This window comes from Vigna unguiculata, chromosome 9 (genome assembly GCF_037176805.1).
Source record: "Vigna unguiculata cultivar grain cowpea cultivar isolate G323 ecotype 2 chromosome 9, ASM3717680v1, whole genome shotgun sequence".
Classification (NCBI taxonomy): Eukaryota; Viridiplantae; Streptophyta; class Magnoliopsida; order Fabales; family Fabaceae; genus Vigna; species Vigna unguiculata.
In genome coordinates this window covers 3,791,290-3,802,001 of record NC_140800.1, presented here as the reverse complement: position 1 = coordinate 3,802,001, position 10,712 = coordinate 3,791,290, and the positions used below count along the sequence as shown (strand labels likewise).

Here is a 10,712-nt window from a genome sequence, read left to right as displayed (position 1 = left end):
TTCGAACTTTAGTTACTATAAACATCTAAGACTTTTTTCATTCTTGACCTTAGCTTTGAAATATGAATGTTGACTCTGATAATACACATCCCCAAACCTTGGTTGGAAAGATTCGAATTTCACATTTATTTTCTAATTGACATATTATAAGATGAATACTTAGGCATAGAAACATGTATGTCATCAACCACCATGACAACATTCTGACATCTTCGAATTACTTAGTAACAAGTTGATGCCTCGAAATGTCTTTAGGATAAACAAATTCTTACTTTTAATAATAGACATTCTTACTTTTAAATAAATTTAAATATCCAAAATAAGACAAGTAAACATCATACGAGAGCTAACGTGAGTAGGGAGGGACCAAGGTAGGGGCAAGCAAATGTCAAAGAGAGATTACGTCCCCCCAATTATTTCTTCTCATCTGCTTTCATTCTGAAGAGGAAAAATATAAAATACATTATTCATTTGATTAAACTAAATCATATGCAATTTTCAGCATATAAAATACGATCACCAAATCCATGATGGCAATACGTCAATATCACGTGTTGCCTATACCACTCGTTTACGGCTTGTAATTTTTCTTTTCTATTCCCTAAATTCAAACTATAAAGTAAAAACGATCAAACTAATATTATTGCACTTCGCATATTCGCATATCATTAAGAATAATAATAAATACGCACATAATTCCGTTCCCTTTTCACCACAAACATAACACTTGGCCTTGGGTTTTATTGAACCACAAAAAACATTTCAAGAGAAAAATGTGCTTTTATGCTCTTTCAAATTTTGAATATACGTCAATTTAATTATTGTACATTTAAACTTACGTTCATAACATAGATTAAGTGTTACAAAATTAAATTTAAGAATCAAACCAAGTTTAATCTATAGTTTAGAGATCAACATATTTTTTGCACCCTTTTTAAAACACATGGTCAACAACCACAATGAAAATGACTAGTAAGTATTAGAAAGAGAACTTTAAAGGCTCAGAATGTACTAGAGATTTTCTTGGCCACATTGCCTCCACCTCTTCAATTACTCATTTGCACAAAGAGCAGTAAAAATATAAATAAATAAATAAAAAATAAATCAACAATATCCATACTAGTTTCGTCACAAAGAAATAATATCCACAAAGAAATAGAGATTAAAAATGCAGGTACGGTCACAAATGTGTGTTGAACGATTTTTTTATTTTATTGCACTAATTTTATTATTTCATCAACAAAATTTTCCATACAAAATTACCATATATGTACATACATTCTCAAATTTCAGTAATATCTTCCACCTTTGAGGAAGAGGTAAATCCAACACAACAATTCATGCCATAACCTAAATCTTACAATGATTACTATTTTGTGACATCTGTTACCAGACATGGATACAGTTGGAGCTGTTGTACCACGATTCTCTGGCGAAAGAACCAGTTAATCCACCGTCCCATAATCTAACAACGTTGCCGTTAAGCTCCGTCACATCCTGCCACGTGTACCACCCGTTTTCACTCTCCCCGTTTCTCAGCCGTAACAGCCTCTCCCACCTCTCCCACCACTCCGTTCCGGAGCGCTCTCTCTCTCCACACCCCTCGTTCTCGCTCTCGCTGTCGCACGTGCATTGCACGTGCCCGTCGTAATACACTGTAAACTTCCCCTTCGTCAAGCCGTCAACGTCCTCCTCCGCGCCGCCGTTAGCATTAACCGCTTCTCGCGTTGGCTGTGTCTTCTCCTTGTTGGGAGTCTGGCGGGCGGGCTCGGCGGAGGGTCGGGTCTCGGGCATGGGCTTGGACGTGGGCCTGGGCCTGGGGTAGCCCGCGGATCGGATCTTCCAGAAGCTGAGTGCGGCGGTGAGAAGAGCGAGCCAGGTCCATAAACTGTTGAGGGCTGTGAGCAAACCGAAGCTCAAGTAGTTGAAGGCCAGAGCTTCGACGTTAGAATCCAACACGTTCATGTTGTTTTGGTGTGTGCACTATTGGATTGAAGATTTTGTGTTGTGAGAGAAGAATTGAATGAGAGAGAGGAAGATATAAGGGGCGAAGGAAGAGACAGAGGAGGGTGGGATCTCTAATAAGATGCCAGAATCGGGACCGAAGATGCTACTCACAGTGTACGCTGTAATCACAAAAAATATAATTTTCATTCTTATTATTATGACTGTGGTTGTTGCATTTTCGCCCTATTTTATTCATTTTTTTTATTCAAGAAATTGTGTTCTAATATCAGCATACATATATTTATTTGAGTGAGAAATAAATTAAGTGAAGATATTTTATTTTTTTTTAGTTCAAGGAAGAATTGTGAATTCTGCCCTCTTTAATTTTGCTTTCGAAATGATGATATCTTCAAATTTTAAGGTTGACAATATAGTCAAACTTTTATTAGTTATTGTGTATAAAGTAAAGGTGTGACATTATTCTAGGAACCAGAAAAAAAAATATAAAAATCTCATTCGCCTTACATTCAACAAATGCAAATTCTAATAGAAATTAATATTTTTGGATTCTCATCCTTTGCGATCACAACCAATAAAATAGCTTCAAATTTATCAGTCGTAGAAGTGTCATTTGCAACATCTCAATATTTGAGACTTTAAAATAAGTTTGAATTAGAAATTTTAGTAGAAGTTAAGGTTTAATTTAGGTGAATCCATTTGAAAACTCAACTAAGTACCTTTTCTCTACAAACATAATTTGAAACAGTAGAAAGAAATTAATTAAGAGATTTATATTAAAAACAAATGTATGAAGATTTCCCACTCTACTTTCTTCATCTCCCATGAAAATGAGTTTTTAATCTTCTTATTGTGTTTCATTATGATTTCGGATTTATTTATTCCACCTTGATCATGACAAATGGAAGTTTGTGTCGTTTGGGAACTTCAATTTACAAAATATAATGCTATCATTTTTTTTTTTTGTTAATTTTTATACTTATATTATTTGATTTGCTTCTAAAGTATTGCGTTAAACAGAGTATTGAAAAAAACTTAGGACATTACATTGTTTGAAGATTACAAGATATTAACCAGAAATAAAGACTTAGACCAAATGAAACAGAACTTGTACAATATTAGAATGACTGTAAGAAACTTTTTAAAAACTAAACAAAATGAATATTTTAATAATTAACTGAAAATGAATTTGAGTTCACTGACTTAAGATTCAAGCAAGTATTTTTATGCTTGGAGGGTTATATGTGTTGGGCCTTAAAAGAAGCCCAAATGCAAATGCTCATTATTGGGAAAAGCTTTTTCCCTCACTCTGGACCACACACGTGCACGTCACTCCACCTAACTCACCTTTTCTTTCTTGAACCTTTCTCCGCTTCTTCTCTGTTCCACCACCGTCAAGCTAATGACTTGGCTTCTCTTTGTCTCCCTTTAACAGCCACGTTCCTTTGTTTCTCACTCACTCACTAAATCCTTTTCTTGTTTGCAGGACACGCACCAGCTTTCATGGAGGAAGAAAAAAAATAGCAAGGGAAATATATGTTTTTTGCAGAGAGAAGGTAATCTACTTTTTATTGAATATGCGTATGTATATCAAAAATACATGAAACTGAAGCATGTATTTATATGTTGTTACCTTGCTTTGTTTGTAACAAAACAAAAAAACTGAAACTGAAACTAATTTTTTATTACAACTGTCAACACCCCCCTTAATCCAAAAATTCTAGGCTTGACATTCCAATCTGTTTTCTGAGCTTGTCGAACCTAGCTTGCTTCAGCGGCTTGGTGAAGACATCAGCTGTTTGCTCTTCTGTACGACAGTAAAGTAAGGTTAGCTTTCCTCTGCTCACTTGATCACGAAGGAAATGGAACTTCGTGTCAATGTGTTTACTTCTCCCGTGTAAAGTAGGATTTCTTGACAAGTTGATTGCTGACTTGTTGATTTCTAACACAATTTCATTTTGCTCATCTGCCTTTGGGAAGAAAATTCCCCAATCTGTAGTACCTTTTAGGTACCTCAATATATGCTTAGCAGCAGCCATATGGGGTGTTCTCGGGTCATGCATGAACCTGCTTATCAGACCCACTCCAAAGCTTAGATATGGCCTACTATTACAAAGAAATCTTAGTGAGCCAACAATCTACTTGTACAAAGTCCCATCCACAACTTCAGCTTCCTTTTCTTCTGTCAGCTTTAGTCCAGGCAGCACTGGAACTGCAGCCTCATTGCATCCTTCCATCTGAAATCTTTTTAAAATCTCATGTGCATATTTCTTCTGATGTAGGAACACTCCCTTATGCGTGTGCACAAACTCTAGCCCGAGAAAGTAGCTTAGTGTTCCTAGGTCTGTCATTTCAAACTCTATCTTCATTTTCCCTTTAAACTCTTCAATTTCTTCTTCCACACTCCCTGTAATGATTAGGTCATCAACATACAAGCATACAATGAGTGTGTTTGCATGACTTGTCCTTTTCACATACACTCCAAACTCAACTGTGCATTTCACAAATCCTAACTTGGCCAACACTGCATCAATTAATTTGTTCCAAGCTCTAGGAGCTTGTTTAAGCCCATACAAAGCCTTTCTCAGTCTATATACAAGGTGTTTTCTCCCCTCTTTCTCAAATCCGGGTGGCTGTACAATGTACACTTCCTCTTTCAATGGGCCGTTGAGAAAAGCTGACTTCACATCCATTTGACTCATTTTCCAGCCTTTTGAACTAGCAACTGCTGTGACCAGCCTCACAGTTTCCATCCTTGCTACAGGGGCAAACACCTATGTATAGTCAATTCCTTGTTGTTGCAAAAAACCTTTTGCAACCAGCCTGGCCTTGTGTTTAGCCACAGATCCATCTGGCTTCAACTTCAGCTTGAAAACCCACTTCACATCAATGGACATTTTATCATGTGGCAGATCAACCAACTCCCATGTCTTGCTCTTCTCAATTGCTTCCAGCTCTTCTTTCATAGCATCCTTCCATTCCCTTATTTTCAAAGCTTCTCTCCATGTTATAGGTTCTGTATCAGCCATTAATGCTTGATGAACCAAATCACCACCACCTGTACTTACACCATCACCATAAACTTCATGGCCAGCAAGTCTAGTAGAGGGGAACCTTGTTCTCTGGGTTCTTCTATTGTTTGGAACAACAGCAGTACTTTCAGTTTTATCTTCCAAGACACATGGAACATGTGTCACCACATCATCCTTATTCTTCCAATCCCAACTAGCTGCTTCATATACCACCACATCTCTACTAATCACCACCAAATTCTTTTCTGGATCATACAGCTTGTATGCACCTGTTGGATGGTATCCAATCAAAATTAAAGGCTCACTTTTATCATCTAGCTTCTTCCTCCTTTCATTTGGAATATGTCTATGACATATTGAGCCAAAAATCTTCAAGTGCTGCACATGTGGTTTGGCACCAGACCAAGCTTCCTCTGGTGTCACTATTTTCAACCTTTTTGTAGGGCACCTATTGAGGATATAGGCAGCAGTGGTTACTGCCTCTCCCCAATAGCTATGTGTCAAATTTTTCCCTTTCAGCATGCATCTTGCCATGTCCACCAACATCCTATTTCTCCTTTCGGCCAGCCCATTGTGTTGTGGTGTGTAAGGTGCAGTCACCTCATGCACTATCCCTTTTCCTTCACAGAACTTGCTAAAATCCTTGGACTTGTATTCTCCTCCACCATCTGTCCTAAGGATTTTTAAACTCTTCTCAGCCCGTCTCTCCACTCGTGCACAAAATTTTTCAAACACAGAAAATACATCTCCTTTCTCTTTTAGCAAATACACCCATATCTTCCTTGAGAACTCATCTACAAAGGTGAGGAAATATCTATTTCCTCCAAGTGATGGTGTGTCCAGGGGACCACACACATCTGAGTGCACAACCTCTAATACCTTCTTAGCTCGTTTTGGTGCAGAGGTTTTAAAAACCTTTCTAGGTTGTTTCCCAATCACACAACCTTCACAGATTTTGGCTGGTTGCTGAATTTGTGGCAATCCACTCACCATCTGCTTACTGTTGAGTTGATTCAAGCTCTTGAAATTTAAGTGGCCATATCTATAGTGCCATAGCCAACTCTCTTCCTCCACACTAGTAGCTGATAGGCACTGAATTTCAATGGTGTCCAGGTTCACTTTAAAGGTCCTATTTTTAGACAAAGGTGCCTTGATCACAAGTCTATGTTGAGAGTCAAATATCTCAATGACTTTCTGCTGCATATTCATAGTAAATCCTTTCTCCAGTAGTTGTCCCAGGCTGAGTAAATTATTTTTCATGCTTGGAACGTACAAAACATCACTCATATAGGCCACCTTGCCATCCTTTCGTGTAATCATCACCTTCCCAATTCCTTCTGCCACATTAGAGCTGTTATCTGCAAACTTCACATTATTTTTCACACACGGGTTAAGATCAATCAACCAATCTCTGTTCCCAATCATGTGATTAGAGCACCCTGTATCCAAGTACCAAGTCATGCTTTCCTCCTCTTCACTGGTTGTTGTTGCCATCAGCAAGACTTGGTCTGAATCAGACCCATTTTCTTCCTTTTGTACTAAATTTGCTTCCTCTCCTTTCTGCCCATTCTTTGATGTATCCTCATGCCAACACTCATAAGAATAGTGCCCATATTTTTCACAATTATAGCACTGAACTCTTCTTTTATCATATGATCTCCTGCCACCTTTTCCTCTTCCTCTGTTTTGATATCCACCTCTACCTTCAGACCCATTGTTCTCAGATTTTTCCTGGGCCTCTATTTCACTGTTTCTGCCACCACTTCTGCCTCTAGATCTGCCTCTAGACCTTCCTCTACCTCTGCCTCTCTAGCCACTTCTGCCTCTGCCTCTAACTCCATAACTCACCTTGGCTTGTAGAGCCTGTTCAATCACCTTCTCACCATTCTTCCTTTCATTCACTCTTTGTTCATGTGCTTCAAGAGAGTTCTGCAGTTCTTCTATTGTCATAACATCAAGATCCTTTGATTCCTCTATGGCAACCACAATGTGGTCGAACCGTGGGGTTAGGGTCCTCAAAACCTTCTCTACAATTCTGTTGTCTTCTATGTTCTCATCACACGCTCTCATGGCATTGGTGATCACCTGCAATCTGCAAAACTATTCTGCCACTGTCTCCTTTTCTGTCATAGAGAGGAGTTCATACTGCCTCCTTAAAGATTGCAGTTTCACCTTCTTGAGTTTTCCAGAATTTCCATACCCATTTTGAAGGATCTCCCAAACCTCTTTTGCTGTAACAGCTTTTGAGATTTTCTGAAAGATAGGGGCAGCAACACATTGATGCAGCAATACACGAGCCTTGCAGTCCAACTTCTTCATCTCCTTGTATGTTTTCTTGGCCGCTTCATCAGCATTCTTGGGCAGTTCTTTGAAACCCACCTTCACGATCTCATCTATTTCTTGAAAGCCAAGAATCGCCTCTATCTTCACGCACCAATCATCATAACCCTTTCCATCAAATATGGGTAAGCTTCCCGGTATCAATCCTCCACTAGCCATGAGTAGAACACACAGCAATACTCCCAAGATTCTTCTTCTTGAACCTTGCTCTTGATACCAGTCTGTTGGGCCTTAAAAGAAGCCCAAATGCAAATGCTCACTATTGGGAAAAGCTTTTTCCCTCACTCTGGACCACACACGTGCACGTCACTCCACCTAACTCACCTTTTCCTTCTTGAACCTTTCTCCACTTCTTCTCTGCTCCACCACCGTCAAGCTAATGACTTGACTTCTCTTTGTCTCCCTTTAACAGCCACGTTCCTTTGTTTCTCACTCACTCACTAAATCCTTTTCTTGTTTGCAGGACACGCACCAGCTTTCATAGAGGAAGAAAAAAAATAACAAGGGAAATATATGTTTTTTTTAGAGAGAAGGTAATCTACTTTTTATTGAATATGCTTATATATATCAAAAATACATGAAACTGAAGCATGTATTTATATGTTGTTACCTTGCTTTGTTTATAACAAAACAAAAAAACTGAAACTGAAACTAATTTTTGATTACAACTGTCAACAATATGTTCTCTTAAAATTTGTTATGATATGAAAAATGACAACTTCAATAACTTAAAAGATTTTTCTTAAGTAAGTTATGTATTTTTAAATTTTGGCGGTGGTTGTTTCCAATTTAAGTTTTGTATTTTAATTAGTTTGGATTTTTCTGATGTTAAACCAAATTAAACATTTTTCATAAAAATATATTATTCAATGAATAAATTAAAAGTTGAATCATCAATTTATTTTTACTTCTTCGATGAATTTTGTTTTATTGTTATTGGCCATATTTTTCTACTAAGTTGTCTTAAAATATTAAACTTATCACGAGGGTGTTATCCAAAGGATGATTGTCTTTCCTTAAATATATATTATGTATTGAGAACATGATGACGGGTGATATCATTAAAAATTAATTTTTCTAGAATTTGCTTTGTACGTTTTAAGTTAGGTGGCTTTTGTCCATTTTTTTTTCCTTCTTTTAAAGCATTTGTTAACATACTTTTGTTGGAAAGGTTTGAATGATTATTTTTAATTTAAAATATAGAACCATAAGTAAATGATAAGTGCAATTATTGAAAAGTAACTACTCTAAATTTAATTATTAATTTTTATTTTACGAATACTATAGATTATTAAAACCCTTTTTCCTATTTAAGGAGTTTACATCAATTGTTAGAACTTTTATTTAAATATATGACATCAGCGAAAACAGGTGGAGTAAGAGGGAAATACAAATACTTATTTTTTTCATAGAATTAATTATGAGTATTTACATTTTGTGAAGATCTTCTAGCGACTTCGAATGAAGAAAGTTTTGACTGTTCGGAAATTTCAGGAAGGCTTATGACTAAAATAACATTTTTCTATTAAAATAAAATTAATTAAGAGTAAAAAAATAGAATAATGTGAAAATCAATTTTATAGAATTAATAATGATTTTTTTTATTTTAAAAGAATTTTTTGTTGTGAGGATTTAGAATTATAATTAAGATGAAGAGTTTTAACTGAATTATAATTACTGTGATTATTTTTCTACCAAAATTTCAAACTCTTAAGGCTGATTAGTAAATGGAGTCACTTTAAAAAGGAATTAGAAGAAATAATTTTAAATTTAAATTAAATGCAGTTAGAGAATGAACTATAATAATCATTTTTCAATTAAATTAAGACGAATTATCAATATTCAGAATTTGAAACAGAAGGTTTCGATGCAAGCATTAGATTCCAAGCAAAATATTTTAATTTTCGTTTTTTTAATTCCTTGTTGGTTTCAAGGATTAAAATCATAAAATAGCATAATTTATATATGTTTTCTGGGATTTCTTATTTTTTATATTAAATAAATTTGCACAAACTAAAACAACGTCATAAAAGTAGTAAATGATACACAAGTAATCTAAAATAAATTTAAAATACTGGATATTATGCTTAAAATTGAAGTTCAATTCAAATTAAATTAGACTTTATTACGAAATATCAAATTAAAGTATAGAGAAGGAAGTTTGAAATTTAAAATGTATAACAGTATAAATTATAAATAATAAATAATAAATTAACATTTGACAAATTAAAGATGGACGTAAATATAAATTGCAATGAAAGGTTATATTAAGAAAATATAAATGCATTGAATAATGTTACTTCAGGAAATCAATGTGTAATTTTTATTGTCTCTATTCACAAATCACAAGAAGAATATATATATATATATATATATATATATATATATATATATATATATATATTTAGAACATTTTATTGCATATACGTAATTATATAATGTTATATTTACTCAAGTGATGTATTCTTTCACATAATTTAAAGATTGTAAAGTCTCATTGATAATTTTTTTTCAACTACAGCAACATAATGATTCTATCTTTGTGTGAAGAATAAGATAAGGAGGAAATTTGAGTAGGAGAGAGTGTGGGGTGAGTATATTACACGTGGCAGCATGTATGGTTGTGTGAATCTTCTGACATTCTTAAGGCTAAACTCTCGTAATATATCATAAGAGATAAAAGAATAACCATTGATAAATAAAGAAGAAGAGAAAAAATAGAAACATCTGATTTTATAAAAAATTGTAAAAGTAATGGTTAATTTTTAAAAATTTAATAAATTATTATATTTAAAAGAGTAAAATCGAAATTTTGAAAAATGAACACAAAAAGAAGAATCCCCTTTATATATTATTAAAGATAGTTACACATATTGTGAAACCCACCTCAACCAATTCGTTCCATATTTACCTTGGGTTAAAAATTAAAATTCGATTAATTTAATTTTGTTTATTATTTTTCAATTTAATTTTCGTGTATATAATTGTGAATTGATTCGATTAATTAATATACCTATGGTTAATTCACGTATTTGAATTTATTTTGCCATATGTGAATAATTTTGATGTCTCTAAATAAAAAGACGTTAAAAGCATATGCTCGGGACCGGTTTGACCCGGTCGATCCATAGGTGGTAGGTGGGTTCAATTCGTATCTTAACGATCGCTGTTACTTCAATTCGTACATTTTGTGTCTACTATCACTGTATGTAGAAGAAACTAGGAATGAGACTATTTCTTGGTGTGCTAGCATGGAACTCTGGCATTCTCTTTTGACTCATCTTATTTCATCCCTTTCTGAACCTTTTTTTTTTATAAAAAATTTAAAGTAAAATTAATTTGTTTATATTATTTTATTTAAAAGATAGTAATATA

At 34.6% G+C, this 10,712-nt stretch overlaps 1 protein-coding gene across 1 annotated transcript; it reads right to left on the bottom strand.

Moving 5' to 3' along the window:
• Positions 1–1,189: 1,189 nt before the first annotated feature.
• On the bottom strand, positions 1,190–2,099 carry LOC114164158 (uncharacterized). The gene has a single exon (XM_028048707.2). It carries the CDS (start codon positions 1,963–1,965, stop codon positions 1,387–1,389), a length of 579 nt encoding a protein of 192 aa, XP_027904508.1. The 5' UTR covers positions 1,966–2,099; the 3' UTR covers positions 1,190–1,386.
• Between the last annotated feature and the right edge of the window lie 8,613 nt (positions 2,100–10,712).

What these genes read in the sequence shown, in the direction of transcription:
- LOC114164158 (XM_028048707.2), bottom strand. Translation starts at nt 1,965, where the DNA reads ATGAACGTGTTGGATTCTAACGTCGAAGCTCTGGCCTTCAACTACTTG.